We start from the raw sequence: 22,082 nt of genomic DNA, 5'->3' as shown, positions 1-22,082 counted from the left end.
AGACCCAAATCGTAGCCTTTACCGGAAACACGGTTACACAGTATACACTTTTAGTCAGTGGGGGTGATTATTGAAGTACAACCACAACCATACAATTGTGATAGGTGTACCTTCAAACACTGGTAGAGACGCGGATTGCCCAGTCGTCTAAGGCGCCACAGGTCACTGTTGCGTTCCTTCTTTAGACAGCGAGTTGCGACGTCATCAGTCTCCCCAAACACCTCGAGTACTGGGGTTAATCATCCGAAACATAGCACCTAACATAACACGCTAATCAATGGTTGATAACCTGACACCTGCTAAAGGGAACTGTGTACTACGCGAAGGTCCACAGACACATAACATGACAATCAATAGTTGATAAACTTGACACCTACCGAAGACACCTACTGAAGGGAAGTGTGTGAAGGTCCACAGATACGTCCTTAAAATTTTGAATACCCATATATATATATATGGGCAACTCCAGAGAATAATCAGTCTCGATTATCTGCCCAAACTGATTCCATTGTGTGTAAAAGGCAAAAATAGTGATGAAAGTAATGTGAAAGGATCACTGAAATCGGCGAGGTAACCGGGTGTATGCGAACAGGCATGTCCTGCTCTCCCGGTGACACCCGCCACTCACTATATCTAGATGGTGCGTCGTGGGTTCTGTTTATGGTTGCTTTTAGAACTTTCCAGCAATATCACGACAGGGACACCAGGAATGTTCATCTCATATCGTATCGATGCGGGTATTAGAACCCGGGTCTCGATACGAAGAGCCAACACGTCATCCACTGGGCCGGCCATACAGTGGAAGGCAATGGAGGACATGAGGAAATTCAGAAACAAACAATACAAAAATCATCATCTGTGTTTATAGTGTTTATTGCACAATTATAAAGAAAAGTAACAATTAATTTGTAACAAATCAACAGGCATAGAATCATAGCTTGTAAACATTTGCGTGTTAATGTGAGTCATGGTGATTATATCACAAAATATAATTTCTGTATAGTTTACTGATTGAGCTTCCTGACAAAATATTCGCCTTACCTTCAAAATTGAGATATTTTACAAGCATATAAAGGAGATATCACACTGTGCTTTCTTATCACAATTTGAATAAAAACATTAAATAAAACAATTAGACCACATGATAGTGCACATCTACCTACCCCTCCCGCTACACTATGACAACAATTATATGTGAACAAAGTAGAGGATTTCTTACATTTCACAAAATATAGTTCTGCTTTGTTCCACGCGTGTGACAAACTAAACTAATGTTATAGGTTGCAGAACACCAAGATGGGGGATTTATCAGAGTATGACTCATTTAAAATATCAGCATATTGTATTATTTTTTTTACACCAGTGCCGATCAACATGTCTCCTTTGATCTGTTTAAACATGTTGTAACGGCAACTTAGTCGATCATGAATCATTACTCAATGCCCGAGGAGTTGTTTTCTCCCGACTGAGCTGGGACACCTGCGGGTTATTCGATCACCACGTAATTCCAACGTGTAATTCTTTACAGTGCTCTCGGGGGAACGAGTCCCGTCTGATATAATGTACATTCACGGTTAACCGGTATAAACTAGTTCACCTTCACGCTGAACCAGTCTAAACGAGCTCATCTTCACCGTTGACCAGTCTGACATAGTGCACCTTCACGATTAACCGGTCTAAACTAGTGCACCTTCACGGTTAACCGGTCTAAACTAGTGCACCTTCACGGTTAACCGGTCTAAACTAGTGCACCTTCACGGTTAACCGGTCTAAACTAGTGCACCAGTACCTGAATCAGCGGCTGCCAGAAGTCGATGTTACTGTAACAAAACTTACACACCAGAATCAACTGGAATGCTGATATATCAGATTCGACCTAATTTGTCTGTTAACATAAAAGGTGCATGAATTGGTGTCATAAGTAATAAAGATCTGCGACCTGAAATACTTTGAAGCTTCTGATGTTACTGACGTTATGTTCAAAGCGGGGTTCTTCCCCCGACTCTTTTACTCAAACACATTGTAGAAATAAAGGTGTTGCTTAATTGTATCTACCTTTATGGAAGGATAGCTTCCAATTGTCAAAACGAATAGACATGTACTGAGTGCAAAAAGCATAAGCATGAGAATCTGTTTGCCGTATTTCAAGTGAATGTCTGTTTGAAAGGATCGATATTTCTGTGAGAAAACTGTTAATGTGAAGGTAACATATGTCTCCCGGGGTAGCATCCATTGAAGTGATGTATAATTACCAAATTGGTTAAGTCGTTTTAAGTAAATCCCACCTAGTATATACTGATAGCGTAAATTAAGGGAACGTATATACGGGGTACATTCAAATATCTAATGTTATATAAATCATCTTTATTGAACGAAGCATTAAGTTCTTGCGATGGACTCTCTTACTTTCCTTGGTATAGCAAGGCATACATTAAAGGGAAAATGTTTCCCAGGCTTTGAAAGACGTACATATATTTTTGGTGACAAATAAAAACAACGTGCCAATTCACTATTGACGTGCTCAATTGTTGGATAGGCATTTCTTTTGAAGTTTACGGATGGCAACGTAGACACAATAACTTGTTAATAATACTGTAATAGCAGTATACTTTTTTACAGTAAAATAAAGAAGCTGTTATCCATAAATTGTGTCGACTTTGTCACTAAACCTCACCGAGACATCAATGCAAATCTTTGAATGAACATTGAGGATGAAGGGACAAATACGAAGCAAGTATGTTAAGGTTTCTATTATTATTATTATAATTATTATTATTATTATTATTATATTATTATTATTATTATTATTATTATTATTATTATTATAGTACAAGGGTTGCTACCGCCTCCTTGGTCTAGTGGTAGAGCATCCGCCCGGAGAGGGGAAGGTCCGGAGTTCGAACCTCGGCCGCCTCAAACCCAACAGACATTAAAACATGGTACTTGTTAAAAATAATATTCGGTCTGGATTCAGTATACAGTGTCTGAGTGGGGTATTCATGTTCAACTGCGGCATGGTACCTCAGTGGGCTAGCACTATAAAATCGGTATTAGTCTGGACGAGTGCAAGCAGCCACACACACGTGCATGCACGTCGCCATAAAATTGCAATAATATTGGACACGACGTTAAACCCCTAATCACCTCACCTCACTGTTACATTTGTATAACACTATCGCAATGCACAACTTAAGTTTCAACTCTGTGCCTTATAACAGCCTTTAATCAGCTGATTTTATTTAATTGTCCAAAAAGCTTTCAAATGTATGTCTCTACAAAACTAAATCCGAGTTGCGGTTTCGTTGGTCCATTGGTTGCAGAAGAGAATATGTTTACCGGTGACGCTGATAAAAACAAACAATTGCCAGGCGGCCATGATGTAGCTCAGTTTAACTGGTCACCTGAAATGTCCTTATTAGAGATGTACCTTGTGACCAGCATATAACAGCATACATCTCGTAAGGCACTTGTGTAGCCAGAACACAAAACTGTACAAAATATTAAACAGCCAAACGAATTCGTTGTATGGAAAAATATCTGTCTTATCAGCAATGTAAAAGAAGTGTTTAGATTTACTATTAGGATCAAAACAAGCGAATCGTGCAAAACCAATCTGCTCAATATGATCAACTTAAAAATAGTTCCATGAAGTTGTACTGCAATACTACATTTCTGTGTAAGGTCAAACATAACGGAAAACTGAAAGCCACCACTCAAGGGCACGGTTCCACAAAGCGATCTTAGCGCTACGACTATCGTAAGCTAGTGTTAAAGTATGGGAGCTACCATCACCTTAGCGCTAAGGTGGTTTTGTGGATCATAAATCTTCTTTGATTGCACCATGGCTAATCTAACAGACAGGTGCAACATTCCTTACGATTTCTTATGATTATGGAAACGGTTTTATCGGTTTTATTTGCAGTTCTTTCTATGATGTGATTTTCCTTACATATGCAAACAATGGATACGCATAACCATATTCTTCCCGAGACGGTAAAAGTCACGCTAAGCCACAATGGAGTACGGCGTCTGAGACACACATGCCGCAACAACAAGATATGAAAAATCCTGAATATTTCGCATACATATGAACCGACATTAATGTGCTCATGTATCATATGTGCAGGTGCGAGATCTATCAAGCTGCCCCCGCAGCACCTGCCACCTTTGCTCCTCCTCCCATTCCTGCCGTAATGACGGCCTTTAGCGCCATTACCAACACAACGGTAGTTACAACAGCGGCAGTACCCCCAAATACAACTGCCATGATGAGAGTTTTTTTATTCAACTTGCTCTTTTTCGGAGTCTTTTCTGTGGATACGTCAGGATTTGATGGATCCTTGGGATTTGTCGGATCTCCAGGGTTTGATGGATCCATGGGATTTGTCGGGTTTCCAGGATTTGATGGATCCGTGGGATTTGTCGGATCCCCAGGATTTGATGGACCTTTGGGCTTTGTCGGATCTCCAGGATTTGATGGATCCGGGGGGTTTGTCGAATCCCCAGGATTTGATGGATCCTTGGGGTTTGTCGGATCTCCAGGATTTGATGGATCCGTGGGATTTGTCGGATCCCCAGGATTTGTCGGATCCCCAGGATTTGATGGACCTTTGGGCTTTGTCGGATCTCCAGGATTTGATGGATCCGTGGGCTTTGTCGGATCCCCAGGATTTGATGGATCAGTGGGCTTTGTTGGATCCCCAGGATTTGATGGATCCGTGGGCTCTGTCGGATCCCCAGGATTTGATGGATCCGTGGGCTTTGTCGGATCTCCAGGATTTGATGGATCCGTGGGCTTTGTCGGATCCCCAGGATTTGATGGATCCTTGGGCTTTGTCGGATCCCCAGGATTTGATGGATCCGTGGGCTTTGTCGGATCCCCAGGATTTGATGGATCCGTGGGCTTTGTCGGATCACCAGGATTTGATGGATCCGTGGGCTCTGTCGGATCACCAGGATTTGATGGATCCTCGGGATTTGTCGGATCTCCAGGATTTGTCAGATCTATTTGAATTATAAAGGGTATTTTACCTTATAAGTTTCATCAATGCTTATTTCCCGCAAGATTATCTTATATTACTCGCCTATCGTGTACTTACGTTACAATTGATTGTTTGTTGCTATACTCCATCGTCATTAATATCGAAACCAAAATTCGTCTCTGGACCAAGCAAACCAGAGCCTGGAGGCATCAATGTCCTATGTCATCGGGTCACGATGACAAACACTCAGCCAAGTCTCAGTGCCTGACTACCTGATTCCCATTTTCGTCGGTTCTTACAACAAGCATGATACAAGAAGGAACAACTGGGACCTGGAATCCCATAGTTCTTCGTATACTTGCCGGATTTGCAAGAATGCATAAAACCAACGTGACTGTCGTGAAAATGCAGTTTTATGACGTCAATTGTACGTGTACTTACTTGAGTTATCTGGTGATCCTGTTGTCGTCATGTTATCTCCTTTTGCTGCAATAAAAATCATACTTGCAAAACGTAGGCTGTGTGTCTGATTTCGCTGCTGCAGAAATAGTCCAGAGACCCTTGCAATACACAAGATACATCCATAGAAATTGCAATATACAAGCTACATCTATAGAAAATTACAAAGGATAAACATTTGCTTATCTCCTCGTGAAGATGCAGACATAGAAGTTGTAAGGATGATTCTATTATGACTAGCACGCCTAATAGAAACCTGTCCTTTGACATGACATGTGTCATATCCAGTGGATAGCTTATTTCTTTCTTCAACAGCGCTTCGGTAGATAAAAGACACAGGCAGCTTAGAGAACGTTTGAAATCTGCCCACTTAATTGAGAAAGACTTTGACCTGGTATCATCACTAATTGACACTAGTTTAAGAACACACACATACTTATGACACAGTTTGAATCGAAAAACGGACAGATATTTCTCATGATAATGAAAATGGTTTGTTTCGCTCTTATTAACGTGTTTTAAGTGGGATGGGTTATTTTGTACAGGCTGAATCGACTTGTAACAGCCGTATGATGTATCTTGGGCAATTTTGTGTTTAAAGCATGAAACTTTTCAAATAGGAATGCTTTTCAGTATATTTTCACATATGGCGGGCATAAAAAGAATTCAATATGGCGGGTGGTCATTGGTGGTTTTTGACACCATCCTCGATTACCCTGGGTATTATATCGCCTTTCTATTATGAGGTATACCGCGGATCCATTCGCCACTACAGTTTTGTTTGACGAAGTGCAGTCCTAGTCCCTATCTCTCTTATCATTAAACTCGAGCATAATTTCTCTCGCTCATGGGTTTTAAATTTAACGGCTATTTTGAGCGCCGTCTACTTCTTTCGAATCAGACTCAAAACGAAGCTACGGTGGTGAATGGGTCTACGGTATTTATCTTCACAAAATGGAGATAAAATACCCCTGATGGTCGTGGATGATATGGCAGCTGCATGCTCAGTGTTTTTCTGATTGTGATAGTATCACAGTTGGCATAAAGTAACCCATATGTGGTTATCCTCCATCTCATGTCTCTTTAAAAATGCACTAATCTTTCGGGGTACAATGATAAGCACTTAGCTATTACCACCCGATCTCTTTAGTTGATTTTGTGGAATGGTAAACTTGCACACTTCCCAACCTTTAGGTTAAAAAATGTTCAATCGACATTTTTCTAAAGATCTCTTCAACAACCTTTAACTGTGTGTTCTTTGTTAAATATCATGACTGCAGAACGGGACTTTCTAATAAAAGTTTGTTATGGTGATAAACATTTTAGTTTCGACATGTTTGCTTATCGTGGGATCAGGTCCGTCAACTGGGTCACACAGGTCTAACACACACTGTCTAGTTCACATGGCACATAAACTGGTGGTTTCCTATCGTCACTGATAAACAGAAAATCTTGAAATAATGACCCATTGGATAAAGTGTCCAGTAAGTGTACAGGAAACTCGACTGCGTTTGTGATGGATGTCCACCTAGTTGTGTAATGCACCCATGTCTAGCTCAGCCCCATAAAGTGTCCATTACGTTTTCAGAAGTCGACCTGTGGTTCTTTTTGGTTTCGAAAGGGGTGATGGTAACGTTTCCTTTTAGAAACAATGCCCTCCCGGCTTTCACACTCAACAAAATATGGAGTCTGTATCAATAATCTTTTTGTGTATTGACTCACCATCTCCCCCTGGTCTCATTTGTGGTGTGGTCGGACCATCCTTTCCTACAACAGAAATTGTCCTTTATCTTACATCTTTCACCAAAATAACTACACATCTACAGAGCATTGTTAGCTTCACGATCATGGTTGGATTGAAGAGGTTACTTTCACAATCGACACTTACACTGGACAAAAGGTAGAAAGCTGTTTCATTTGCGATGCACTCACCTGGTCTTTTTTAAACCACTATGTTGTCAAGTCATCTCTGAAGATTTCGTTTGCCACAGGAAACCTTAATCTTGACATGCCTCACATTGAAGCACGGCAAAGGGCCGGTTGATATGAATGAATGTACATGTGCTTATTTATACCATCAGGGTTATGTGTCGCAGAAAGAATGACGATGGGCGGGCTGACTGGTGCAACTGATTCAGCGTGTTTTGAAGCATGGTGTTTTTGTGTACGATCAAAGAACACTCAATATTCGGAAAGTGAACCGTACGAATTGTGAGTAGAGATTTTGGCCCGGAATCAACAAATCATAATATTTTCAGCTGCTGATGACGCTAGTTCCCAGAGTAAGGCTTCGAAGTTTTTACGACGTAAACTATGTCTCTTAATGCAGGTAAAGCGTGTGGCTCGAGAAGAGTGTCTAGCTTCAAAGGGGTATTTACAGTGAGCAATGTTGAATTCGTTCCCTAACGAACTTGGTGTGTTTACCTTGTCGAGGGATGATGGTAATATTTGCTCTTCAGAAACATGCCCCTCCGGACTTCAAACTCAACAGAATAATATGGAGTCTGTATCAATTATGTATTTGTGTACTGACTCACCACCCCCTACTGGTTTCACTTGTGGTGTGGTCGGACCATCCTTTCCCACAACAGAAATGTTCCTTTTTCTTTCATCTGTCGTCAAAGCAACTACACAGCTACAGTGTATTGTTAAGTTCACGATCATAGGTGGATGTATATTCAACAGGGTTTAATCAGACAGAAAACTCCATCCACGAAGAGATTCTTTTCACAATAAACACTAACACTTGACAAAAGACGTGTAGGGTAGAAGTCTATTTCAATTGCGATGTACTCACCTGAGCTTTCTGGTGTGCCAGTTGCTGTTGCTTCACCCCCACTTGTTGTGGTCGTCTCGCCTCGACCTGGCATCCAGAAAATTGAAACACGTTAGCTTATTGTAAAATGCAGGTACTAATCAAAGAGCAAAGTATGACAAAATGAGGCGAACTGATATGATTGAAATGTACATGTACTCATTTTACCATCAGCTTTATGTGTCGCAGAAAGAATGACGATGAGCAGGCTGGACAATGGACATAGATGTTATCATCTTAAAAGGCAAAATGTGGACGAGCATGGCGCGCAAACGGCACAACTATTGGCGCCAATATGCTGTCTCGGTCGTAGTGTCAAGTGACCCATCCATAGACCATTTGCAGTGGCGTTCAGGTGGTCTTAGTGATTCCCCCAACATATTATCACAGACCCGCCCAAAATCTGTCCAGTTGCTTTGCGCTGACGTTCGCATGGCGTTCGTCAGGACGCCTCCAGGCACGTACATGCCTATCCAGAAAGTCCAGAGTGACTCTGGACTCAACAAAAAAACATAAGGGATTCCCTCGGTGCCTACGCTCTATGCACCATTGGTTTATTGTTGGCATGCATGGGCATTTGTTAACGGTGGTACAACAGTGGCCGCAGAGCATGCAGGCGATTTTTAATCGTCTGGTCAGTAACTTGATCTCCGTTGGCCTGGCACAAGTGAAAAACGAACTGAATGGCTTTTAGGCTCGATTTCTTAAAGCGTGGTTTCTGATCAATCGATCCTGGACTTGACTTGTTGATCTTGTGCGCCCTGTGTGGGACAGACCATGAGCGTTTTGTATCTGCAGGAACCTGTTCCAAAGTCTGCAAACCACAGACCGACGCACATTGAACATATCGGTTTCCTCTCGCTGAGTTGTCCCAGTTTGAAGCATGCCAATAGCCATTGGGCGTTCATTATTTTGTAGATGACACAATCCTAATCTGATCGGAAAAACTGCATTGAAGTAAGATCTCATGGGCACAGGTGAATTGTGTGGTTCACGTGCAACGTTTCGGGTGAGTAGGGGCGAAACTAAGTTGTATGTGGCACAAAAATAGTAGCAGTACAAATACGATGACATTGTCAATGCAATTTAAACCATCTTGGTGTACAAACTGTTAGTCATCTGTCGTCAGTCGTTAGTCGTCACTGGATTTGACAGATATCATTTCGAGCCAATACCATTTCTTCTGCTAAACTGTCTGTACAATATTCACGAGTTTTAGTTTCTACATGTATGGTTATGGTGGGATCATGTCCGTCCACTTGCCGACACAGGTCCAACACACACGTCTAGTTCACCTGGCCATACTGGTGGTTGCCCGTCTTTACTGATAAACAGGATTTCATTACCTTACAATAATAGTCCATTGGATAAAGTGTTTAGTAAGTGTTGAGTAAACTTGACTGCGTTTATGATGGGTGTCCACTTAGCTGTGTAATGCACCCATGTCTTGCTCAACCCCATAAAGTGTCCATTACGTTTTCAGAAGTCGACCTGTGGTTCTTTTTGGTTTCGAAAGGGGTGATGGTAACGTTTCCTTTTAGAAACAATGCCCTCCCGGCCTTCACACTCAACAAAATATGGAGTCTATATCAATAATCTTTTTGTGTATTGACTCACCATCTCCCCCTGGTCTCATTTGTGGTGTGGTCGGACCATCCTTTCCTACAACAGAAATTGTCCTTGATCTTACATCTTTCACCAGTCAGGACTGTGTCTTTTTTAGTTTCCAAAGGGGTGGTGATAACGTTTGACTTCAGAAACATGCCCCTCATACCTTAACACTAAACAAAATAATAATGGAGTTTGTGTTAATTATGTACCTGTGTACAAGTGACTCACCATCCCCTTCTGGTTTCCCGCCTTCCTTTCCTACAACAGAAATTGTCCTTTTTCTCTCATCTATCATCAAAACACTACACAACTAAAGTCTATTGTTAGGTTCACGAATGGATGGATATTTAAAATTTATTTTTGATTTAGTCAGACAACTCCATCCATGAAGAGGTTATTTTCACAATCAACACTAACACTGGACAAAAGACGTATAAGGTAGAAGGCTATTTCATTTGTGATGTACTCACCTGAGCTTTCTGTTGTGCCAGTTGTAGTTGATTCACCCCTACGTGTTGTGGTCGTCTCGCCTCGACCTGGCATCCAGAAAATTGAAACACGTCAGCTTATTGTAAAAGGCAGGTACAAATCAAAGAGCAAAGTAAGACAAAAGTAAGGCTAATTTGATATGATTGACATGAATAAATGTACAGGTATTCATTTTACCATCAGTTTTATGTGTCGCAGAACGAATGACGATGAGCGGGCTGACTGGTGCCATCGATTCAGCATGTTTTGAAGCATAGTGTTTGTTTAAATGACAAAAAAACAATATTTGAAACATTAGCAGCGCAAATTCTGTACAGGAATTTTGGCCAAGAATCGAAAAATCATGATATTTTGAGCTTCTGATGATGCTAGTTCCCAAAGTATGGCCTTAATCAAGTATGACCAAACAATCAAGAAAGTTTTTAAGAAATCAAAACTGTGTCTAATTTTGGTTTCGAAAGGGATGATGGTAATGTGTACTCTTCAGAAACATGCCCCTCCGGCCTTCACACTCAACAAAATAATATGGACCCTGCATCAATTATGTATCTGTGTACAACTGACTCACCATCCCCTTCTGGTTTCCCGCCTTCCTTTCCTACAACAGAAATTGTCCTTTTTCTCTCATCTATCATCAAAACACTACACAACTAAAGTCTATTGTTAGGTTCACGATCATAAATGGATGGCTATTTAATATTTATTTTAGATTTAATCAGACAACTCCATCCATGAAGAGGTTATTTTCACAATCAACACTAACACTGGACTAAAGACGTATAAGGTAGAAGGCTATTTCATTTGCGATGTACTCACCTGAGCTTTCTGTTGTGCCAGTTGTAGTTGATTCACCCCTACGTGTTGTGGTCGTCTCGCCTCGAACTGGCATCCAGAAAATTGAAACACGTCAGCTTATTGTAAAAGGCAGGTACAAATCAAAGAGCAAAGTAAGACAAAAGTAAGGCTAATTTGATATGATTGACATGAATAAATGTACAGGTATTCATTTTACCATCAGTTTTATGTGTCGCAGAAAGAATGACGATGAGCGGGCTGACTGGTGCCATCGATTCAGCATGTTTTATGGTATAGTGTTTCTTCAAACGATAAAAAAACCTAAATATTTGGAACTTTAGCGGTGCAAATTCTGAGCAGGAATTTTGGCTAATTTTTTACCCTAACTTTGCCTAGACGGATGATAGGATGGGTCCGGTCCTATCAATCGGCAGGTCATGTGCATTTAGTTTCATTTGCACACTGTTGTCTGTTCATGCTTTTGACTTGGCCTATTTAACAATTGATTGAACACCATAAATGATTATATTTGCCTCGAGCCTTAATGCCCAGAAGGTGGTGGCTTATAGGCCAATCTGATAGAACATTTTTCTTTTATTTCTGGTTGAGTATATCCTCTTGGTATCCTTGATGTCGCCTGTCGGAGGCCCACGGGCATATGGCATTGTCCTTTTTGACACTCCATGGTGGATGGAGACACAATGGGATGAAACACAATTAATACCAACATGGAACCCCCTTTGGAGAAATGCTCTCATTGAATCTCATGACTGGTTTGACACTGTAGATGATAGTCCACGGACTTCTGTTACTGTTGACAACTGGCCTCGATTCTTGGTGATATCTGCTTCAGATTGCAACGCTTTAAAGCTGAACCCCTTTGGAATTTGGGAAGCAATACAAGGCATAGCTGAGATGTGGCAAATGCCAAAAGATTACAGTCTGGGTGCTTATAGATAGAACGTAAGTGACACAAACAAGCCATCAATTTGCTATCACTTAAGTTACTTGCCAATGTTCCAGTTGAGATTTTCTGACACAGGTCACTATATAGTAGTGAGGGAATTGTTCAAGATAGAGGCCAATTCGTGGCAGATATGACTGAAGATGAAATTGTAGTTGAACTGAAAGGTCAAGGTGTAACATCAGTGAAGCACTTTTCTGCATAAAAGACAAAATGAAGTTGTTCTAACCAACACTTATCTTTTCACTTTTGGATTTCCTAAAATCCCAGATTCACTTAAAGTCTGGGTATTGTAACAACAAGGTGGATAGGTACATCCCTAATCCGCTACAAAGTCCAACAATTTGGTCATGGTTCTAAGTCATGCGATTATCCAGCTGCTTGTCATCGATGTGGTGGCAGTTGTGCCGACAGTGCTGTGGGTGATAAAGTGCCCTTTTGTGTCAACTGCACTGGGGACGACTATTCATCTTCAAAGGAATGCCCAACTTGGAAAAATGAAACTAAAATTGTCAAACTGAAAATCACATGTCAAGATGCCCAGAAAATTGTCCTAGCTGAAGAACAACCAACAGTGCCTTCTTATTCAGTTACAGCTTCTCGACCTGTTTCAGGTCATGTTTCAAAAGTTGTTTCAGGGTCTGTTTCCTTTGCAACCATTGGTTGACAAACAGATTACACTTGGACAAAAACTGAGTCTCCTCAAGACATTTCACTTTCTCATGTTAAAACATGCCTCTAAAACATCTAGTTCACAGACTACTCACTCAATACCGACTGCTCACAAACAAAATCCAAACGTAGATTATTCTAAGAATAAGGATAACTGTGATCGTATCCCTAAAGGTCGTAGAGATCCTGTCTCTATTTGTAATAGGTCTCGTGTGTTCAAAGACATGGACGTGTCCTCTCCACAAAACACACGCCCCAGAAGCCATTCTCCAAAAAAAAAAGGCGAGGCCAGTCTCCTGTAACTGCTCCATCATCAATGCTAGTACAATCCTACAGCGGAATTGTCGAGGGCTTAGGGCGAATTTTTATGAGGTTAACTTTCTATCTAAAGAATTTAATACTCTGGCTTATAGTCTGAAAGAAACGTATTTAAGAGAATGTGATGATCTTAACTTCCGTCAATATAATGTTTCATTCATATGCCAAGGTTACTCATGGTAAAAGGACGGGTGGCGCGAGCATACTTGTTCAGCAAGGTACGATACACAGTGCTGTCCCACTAAATACAAGCCTACGGGCGGTTGCAGTGCGCTTAACTTTGCATATTGCTATAACTTTATGTTTGCTTTATTTACCACCATCAACTTCACTTCAGATCAAAGATTTAGATAATCTTTTCACCAAACTTCCTAAGCCGTTCTTGCTTATGGGCGATGTTAATGGTCACAACCCATTATGGGGTTCAGGTGATCAAAGTCATAAAGGGAAAATGCGGGAAGAATTGCTCCAGAAGCATGATCTCTATCTATTTAGTAATGTTAGCAACACGTATTTACATCCAGCGACTGGTACTAACTCAGCTCTTGACTTAGCCTTTGCTGATCCGTCTCTCTTAGATGAGCTCTCATGGTCAGTACATGATGGCCTTTGTGGGAGTGATCATTTCCCGACCATACTTAAAACTATCGTTCCTTGTAAGGACCCACCAATTACTCAATGGAAACTTAACAAGGCAGACTGGAAGACCTTTAGTACCCTATGCAGTGACGAATTAAGCTTTGACAATTTTATTGGTGATCCTGACCAGATCAGATCATTTTCTGATAAATTAATTAAGATTGCCACAGTAACAATCCCCAATACCTCGACAAATCCACTTGTAAATACACCAAGGTATAATAATGATTGTAGATAGGGAAAAGTCTGAAAGAGTGTTTAATAAACACCCAACGGCCAACAATTTAAACCATTTACGAATGTCAAGATAAAAGGCTTGCAGAACAATAAAACAAAATAACGTACAAGTTTAGCCCCTTAATAAAGTATGGAATAATATAAGAATGATAAAACTAAAGGGGTCTCAGAACAATATTCAACATCTACAATCCAATTATGATATAATGACATAAAAACAGGATATTGCTAATAAGTTGGCAGAAACGTTTAGCCAAAATTCATCATCTGCCAAGTATGCCCCAAAATTTCAAAAGAATTCAACAGGAAAGGAAAATTCTTAATTTTCGGTCTGATAATTCAGAGGATTACAATGAATCCTTTTCCTTGACTGAGTTACATGATACAGCTTCTGGGCCTAATGAGGTACAGTATCATTTTTTAAGCATCTTCCTGAGCCTTCTCTTTTAGCACTTTTATCCATATTTAATAGTATATGGGAAACTGGTAATTTCCCTGCTTCCTGGCATGAGGCTACTATAATACCTGTGCCAAACCCAGGTAAGGATGACACAAATCCTTCCAATTACCGACCTATTGCTCTGACAAGTTATCTCTGTGAAACCATGGAACAGATGAACAACCGGTGTCTTGTTTGGTTTCTTGAATCAAATAACCTGATCACAGGCATTCAGTGTGGTTTTAGACATCAGAAGAGCACCGTCGATCATCTTGTCCAATTAGAATCATTTGTACGGAATGGTTTTGTAAACAAGCAACATGTTGTGTCGATCTTTTTGATACCAGATGGAAATATGGTATATTAAAATATCTCCACGATATGGGTATAAGTGGCCGTATGCCTGATTTTATCACTCGCTTTTTAGAACATAGAAAATTTATAAAGTTCGAGTAGGCTCCACATTGTCCGAGATATATGATCAGGAAATGGGGGTCCCTCGGGGCAGTATTTTATCAGTGACACTTTTTAGCATAAAAATCAACCGTGTCTTGGTAAAGTTTCAAATGAAAAACATTGATGGTTCGTTGTTTGTTGACGATTTTAATGTTTCTTAGGCATGGTGCAAATATGAAAACCATTGAGAGACGGTTACAACTTTGTCTCAATAAAATACAAAAATTCCAAAACTAAAACCTGCTGTGTTCACTTTTGCAACAAACGGAGAGTACATAAAGATCAAGAATAGACTTTAATTACTATTCCAATTAAAGTGGCCAAAGAAACCAAGTTTTGGGTGTTACCTATCTCTCACTGAAAATCTTAAAGCTAGATGTTTGAAAGCACTTTTTAAAGGTAGTGTCAAATGCTAAAGAAGTCTGACACTAATTATTTCAACAAAATGGACTGAAGAACCGAGATTCCTCTTATATCCGTTTTACGCTGATGGTTCAAAAGATAGTGAAAAGGTATCTACTGCAACTGTTGCTAACCATTCTACAGTGTCTGTTACGTATAACTGATGGAAGTTCGATTTTTACAGCAGAGGCTCAGGCTATACTATTAGCATTGCAATATATTGAACAATCTTCTAAAAAAAAATCTGACAGTTTGTCCTGTTTACAGGCAATCAAAAGTAGAAAATCGGATCATCCATTTTGAAAAGAAATTTTACGGTGTCATCTTAATTTGTCTTTAGTTGAAAAAATATATCACGTTTTGTTGGTTACCCATTCATGTCGGCATCAGTGTCAACTGTAGAGCAGATGCTTCGGCAAAAGCCACTCTTCAAACACAAACTTTCTGTATTCTGATTTTAAACCTTCCATCAGACAATATGTGAGTGATCACTGGCAACAAAGTTGGAATACCAAGGTTTAGAATAAGCTCCATACCATCAAGCCACTGATTGGAGGTCACACCCATTCTGTTCTATATCGACATGATGACGTTACCGCATTGGCCACAGTTATTATACACATTCATCTTTATTGTAGGGTGAATATCCACCTTTTTGTATCCCCTGCAATAGTCCAATTACTATCAAGCACATTTTGCTTGATTGTGTTGATTTTGTATTCATCAGACAAGGCTTTTATGATAATATTCCTATCTTCGTTATCTGAACTTTTTAACACAGTTTCTAATCACTTATTTAAGCATATTTAAAAGAAATCAAACTGTATGATAAAATATAGATTTTTATCTGAACAGTCATTTTTTGTGAACCAAAGACTACAATGTAGTGACCAAGGTGCAGAACCGGGCCTGTAGATTATTCCTCCGGGTACGAAAATATACCCCAAATAACGCTGTAAACGGAGAGATCGAGTGGACAGTCAATGGAGAGCTGTACTTGGCCACTGGAGACGACTTGTTAACATGGATGAAGGAAAGCTAAACAGGCGTGTTTATATATGTTGAGTGATAGCCAACAATCAAATTGGCTTGATTTTTCAATGTACTATAGTACCAATATTGTTGTACCACAATCAATTGTGTCTGGCGCTTTAAATGCATATTGTTCAAGAGTTGTGGGTGAATGGGAACATACAATATTATGTAACCACAGCCTCACCAAAGTCACTTCATAGTGCATTATCTAGATTCAGGTGTGGAGTTGGCCCTACAAGACTGGTGACTGGGCGTTATGAAAACCTACCGGAACAGCGAATATGTCCTCTGTGTTGTATTGATGTAGAAAATGAAATACGTGTTTTTGGAATGACCCGTGTATGATGATCTCCGCAATTCTCTCTAAAATATTGTTCGGGGTGTTAAAGAAGATTTTGATATTCTGAATGATGTAGATACACTATGCCTTTTATTCTCCACCGTTGATACTGTTAATCATGTCGCTGAAACCGCGTATTTTATACTTACCAGTCGTCGAAACCTTGTGTATAAATCTTAAGTATTAGACTATATATTGTATCTTCTCAACCTTGTACAAATGTCTTTTAAATTGTTTTCGTCTCTTAAATTCCATAAGGAATGGTGTGTGTATTATATATATGTACCTTGATTCTTGTGGTAAATGATGTTGTACACTCAGTAAGACATAAATAAAATATGTCTATCTGACACACAAAAAGGGCATTTTGATTCAGTGAACTTCTACATTGACAGCCCAAAAGAAGGGACTAGAAGAGAAGCTGAGCATTTTATCAGTGCTAATTACCCCCTGATCAATCCAGATACAGAATACATTATATAATTCTAAATACATTTCATATCTAACTGTGATGAATATTGAAATGTATTTAACCCAAAAAGTAATTCTTTACCGTGATTTGGGGAGATTGTCAATATCTGATAATTGAGTAAGAGCTAGTGTTTATTGGTTATTCACATATTGTTCAAGTGTTGGTTTAAATTATCTAGAAAATGAGCTTCATATTTACTTGACGGTGAATTTGCTGGCTTCGGGACATTTTCATCTGGTTTTGTTTTAGGACTTTACCAAATTCTAGAACAACTTTAGGACATTATGGATGCCAATCAGTCAGTATCGTAGGAAAGGAGATGGTCTGAGTTCCTGTTTGTGTGTTTTTATATTATTTAAGGAAAAGTCATGTTCACACTAGTATTTGTGAAGCATACTCGGGACGTATGCTTAAATGATGCAGATCTCCTGCTGACTATCAGCCTCTGAGCAGGTCGAGATTTATCTCTGGTGACATGCCCAACCCCATGTCCCAGATCCCCAAATAAATATATGTTATGATTCATTTATTACATAATAAAACCAATGAAGCAGTGAGGGGAAATGATGTACTGCTTTGATTTTAACTATTATTTATTTTTATTCATTAAAAAGAACCAATAACTCTATACCTTTGAGGTTATATTGGTTTTACAATTACGATGGAAAGTAAAAACAAAATTTTAGTTACCCCGCCCTCGGATGAATAATATATTATTGACATGCTATATATTGACAATATAATACTCTGCCTGACATGAATGCTTCGAAGTAGTGCACGCTTCTAACTTTCAACCATGGTGACTTCCTCATTGACCGACAAACCGTTACATCGGATTCATTTTCACTCCCCATATACAATTTGACAACTAAAATATAACAGATTATATATAACCCTCCTCTTTAGATATTTTTGACACACCAAAATATAATAATTCATCGCCCGCGCAATCAAGTTTCCCCGTATGTGAAGCCATAGCGAATAGCCAGTGGCTGGCGTATTACGGTTCATCATTTGTCATTGACAGAAACGTCCCTGATACCTTCGCAATAGCCGCTGCTCATGTGGCATTGACTCATTTTCGGGTACTTAAAACCCTAGAAATCCAGTAGGGCGTATATGGCAAAGAATTTTTTGTAGGTCAAAAACGACTACATTATCAACGCGAGACCTTCTGGTTGATGATGTGGACAGAGCATATACAAATGAGGAGGAGCAGTTAAATGGGAGGACATATATAGACGTTCGGTGAGGAAGTTGTAGGGCGCCACGTGATCTTAGCCATTACATTTTAGGGAGAAAAGTAGTTATTGGAGGAACGTCATTCATCAATAATAAATGAAACACGAATAACAAAAAAATCAAACATTTAACAATGGGGTCCAACTAAAAGAGTGATCCTCAGGTTCATACTGCTCTGACATGGGCTAAGAAATTTGTATCTGTATTAAGTGGAGGGTAGATTTTCTAAAAAGGGAAACATAAAAACAAACAATGTGTTCCAAATGACAAGACAGAAGATGGACTCGTTTTGCAAATCGGTCTTAACACTACAATTATCTTAAGTCTAGTATAGGGGTCACGTTATAGTTAAGATCGTTTTGTGAAACGGATCCAGGTAAATAAGTGAATGTTAACATGTTTTCTAATTTTGCTTTTCTCATAATTACCTGAAGCTGCCAAAGAGATAGCCACCAACAGCAGCGAAACTTGAATCTTCATTTCAGCCTAACTAATTGTTGACTCTCCTTCAAGCAAAATGTAGCCAGATCTGGCTGACATCCACCCCCAGCTAACTATCCACGGACTGTGACATGCGCAGCCTTTACTCACAAATTTATTATGTGCCGATGCACATTGTCTTAGCCTTCTTTTATTATCCTGTTTGTGGTTTTAGCGTCTACAATGGTTATCTCCCTTAGAATAATATAGTCATGGTCATAGTGATAATTTTGACATGTACTGTAAATATTGTTTTACTTAAGCTGAGCAGGTTTGACGGGTTACATGTATCTGCTCATCTGTGTGGAGCGTGTAAGTTGTGCAGTGTTGATGGAGTGTAGGAAAAAGTTGCTGTGTGAAGCTAACAGGCAGAGAGCTCTTGAGAGGTAGTGTATCGTGCTTCCATGGAGACCGTCGTGTCTCCATGCTGAAGTAAGCAGCTGTCAATACGTGCAGTCTTTCCAGAACAAAAAACGGCGACAAATCGATTGATTGTATGTAGCACTCGCTGTTTAGTAATGATACGTGTAAATCTAATGTTTGGAGAGAACAAGTTTGCATTGTATAGAAAGTATGGGTGAGGAGTATGAACACTGAGGGGTATGTACTTTGGGTGGAGTAGAGCCCTAACAGAGTTTGTGGACTCTGGCGGAGGATGTGGACACTGACGGGAGGGTGGTGACAGTGACGGAGGATGGTGACAGTGAAGGAGGGAGGTGACAATGACAGAGGGTGGTGACAGTGACGGAGGGTAGTGACATTGACGGAGGATAGTGACTCTGACGGAGGTTTTGGACTCTGACGGAGGGTGGTGACAGTGACGGTGTGTGGTGACAGTGAAGGAGGGAGGTGACAATGACAGAGGGTGGTGACAGTGACGGAGGGTAGTGACATTGACGGAGGATAGTGACTCTGACGGAGGGTTGGGACTCGGACGGAGGGTGGTGACGGTGACGGAGGATGGTGACAGTGACGATGTATGGTGACAGTGACGGAGGGAGGTGACAGTGACGGAGGGTTGTGACAGTGACGGAGGGTAGTGACTCTCACGAAGGGTGACGGATGTTGGTCACACTGACCGAGGTTTGTGAGTCTGACGGAGAGTGGTGACTCTGACGGAGGGTGGTGACTCTGACGGAGGGTGGTGACTCTAACGTAGAGTGGTGACAGTGACGGAGGGTGGTAAGAGTGACTGATGTTGGTCACACTGACGGAGATTTATGACACTGACGTAGGGTGGTGTCTCCTACGGGAGATGTTAAAAATACAGCAAGCATGGTGGATGCGATTTCTATCATTGTATTTAAGAAGAAACCACCGTACCTATATCTTGAGGAGGAACCGGAAATGTTTCCCCAAAACTTTCAAATGCAACACGTCCAATACTATCGAGAGAGAAGAGCAGTAGTGTATATGAAACATAAATTGGCTAACATATTGAATTGTCCAAATGAAAGCCCTACTCTTTTGGATATTGGGCCATAAGCACAAGTGGTGAGAAAGTAATAATGATACATTCAGAACTTTGAGACGAGGTTAGAGATTTTCAGTGAAGGTTTACAAACTGAAGGACGGACGACAGTCAAATGTCCACAATTATTATGTCATGGTGAAATGAAAGGTGCATCTGAGCGATAGTCTTATTTGTAACTATTATATTCCCAATAGTTAAACTTACTTAGGAACTTTCAACCTCTGAACATTAATTTGACTTAATTAGGTGTTATCCCAGAATTATTATAACACCTCTTACGTCTCCTATCGCTGATGATGGGTTTGGATCCTACATTCGCCTTGATTATGAATATTTGTTTGTATATCAAACATGCCAGTCTACCTTTAAGTACTTAGCCCCTTCTGACACGCACGTAAGCGGAAAGACAAAGAGCATGGTTGTGTTTGCTGTCTTTTGTCAAATCATGAGGGAATTGGTGTCTATCCCTGGAAAATACACAGGTACACAAAGACATAGCAAATAGCAGTCAGGCAATATTGCAAGTTCGAGATATCCCCTTGAGATTCAGTTGTACGAAGACACCGTAATTAGAAAGGGGCATTGTCTTCTGTTGTCAGTGACAGGATCCTATTGGGACGCATGTTGATCATAGTTCCAGCCCAACAAACGGATCAATAAGATAAACTTGTGAGGGTATCGGGTAAAAACATCGATAATTTCAATTTAAAGAGGGAATTGTGTTTAGAAACGGGTTACGGATTGGACGTCGGATTACCATAATACGCTGCCAGGGATGACCCTTGAATACGCATAGTATGTGTTAAATAAATACTATCGACTTATTTGAGAAATGCAAAGCAATAGTCCAGATACATAGAGATTAATACACGAGTGCTACCATATGCCATCTATCTTACAACCAGTTGTTTCAAAACTATCTAACGAGCAATCAGGAAAGTAGTCCGTCATAATCTGACCTCAGGTCATCACCCTCGAGTAGCCAATCACTGGCCTAGAATTCGATCTCACACATATGTTTGATACAAGTTATTTCAATTGGTTTCTCACCCACAGGCGTGTAGGCAACCACAATAATGCAGAGGCAAGTCTATTGATCGCCTGAAAAAAAGACGGGAACATACTGTACACGTCAAAAGAAATAATTGCATCGGACATCATTTTTGTCACTGAAATGTCCCAAAATGCCTACCATAAAACCTTTAGAAATCTTTACTGAGGCCATGAATATTGTAACCTTGATCGAACAACTTTTGAGCAAGAGTCGTATAACACTCTTTGAAATCTAGTTGAAAGAGAATGCTCGAAGCACCACAAAAGTTGTGAAATGAAGACACCAAAGTCAAATCATCACCAAGACATATATAGGGGCCGTATAAAGTATGCATAAAAAAGATAACTTTGGATAGTCAACTGATCACGAACACGCTTTTTAAAACAAGTGCCGTGACAATATTTCTGAATTTCTCGCAACTAAAACTTTCTTTCTTGTATGAAATGGATCTTATTAACATCCTCTAAAAATGTTAAAACAACGTATCCAAAGGCTTCTGAAGAGGTGGGAGCGAAGATGTACTTTGCATCAAATTGACCTGCTGCGGTGGTCATTTTGTACTTTACTTTGTTGTAGCTAGGAATATTCGGAAATCATTAGAAATATCGTATATACGGTTCCTACTATATCATAAGCAGGTATTTGTGAGTCAAATATCCTGCCCAAACGATGTCACCCGGTTATATGAACATGTTATGTGTTCAGTA

At 40.1% G+C, this 22,082-nt stretch overlaps 1 protein-coding gene across 4 annotated transcripts; it reads right to left on the bottom strand.

The window, feature by feature from the left end:
• Positions 1-857: 857 nt before the first annotated feature.
• On the bottom strand, positions 858-18,952 carry LOC139442741 (sporozoite surface protein 2-like). Of its 4 annotated transcripts, XM_071223622.1 has the most exons (10): positions 18,796-18,952; positions 11,173-11,238; positions 10,925-10,954; positions 10,338-10,403; positions 10,096-10,125; positions 9,874-9,918; positions 8,239-8,304; positions 7,164-7,208; positions 5,424-5,468; positions 858-5,004 (listed from the first exon to the last, which is right to left on the bottom strand). In XM_071223622.1, exons 1-10 carry the CDS (start codon positions 18,845-18,847, stop codon positions 4,139-4,141), a joined length of 1,311 nt encoding a protein of 436 aa, XP_071079723.1. In that variant the 5' UTR covers positions 18,848-18,952; the 3' UTR covers positions 858-4,138. The 4 variants fall into 4 exon arrangements, with proteins under 4 accessions (XP_071079723.1, XP_071079725.1, XP_071079724.1 ...); XM_071223624.1 differs by lacking the exon at positions 9,874-9,918; XM_071223623.1 differs by lacking the exon at positions 10,096-10,125.
• Between the last annotated feature and the right edge of the window lie 3,130 nt (positions 18,953-22,082).

Source organism: Haliotis cracherodii, unplaced genomic scaffold (assembly GCF_022045235.1).
Source record: "Haliotis cracherodii isolate W230 unplaced genomic scaffold, xgHalCrac1.p SCAF_5, whole genome shotgun sequence".
Lineage (NCBI taxonomy): Eukaryota > Metazoa > Mollusca > Gastropoda > Lepetellida > Haliotidae > Haliotis > Haliotis cracherodii.
The sequence above is the reverse complement of the archived record's forward strand: the minus strand, read 5'-3'. Positions and strand labels throughout refer to the sequence as shown.

Coding starts and splice junctions, on each gene's coding strand:
- LOC139442741 (XM_071223622.1), bottom strand. CDS start 18,847: ATGAAGATTCAAGTTTCGCTGCTGTTGGTGGCTATCTCTTTGGCAGCT. Junction 10,955..11,172: donor TGGCACAACAGAAAGCTCAG/GTGAGTACATCG, acceptor TTTCTGTTGTAG/GAAAGGAAGGCGGGAAACCA. Junction 7,209..8,238: donor TGGCACACCAGAAAGCTCAG/GTGAGTACATCG, acceptor TTTCTGTTGTAG/GAAAGGATGGTCCGACCACA.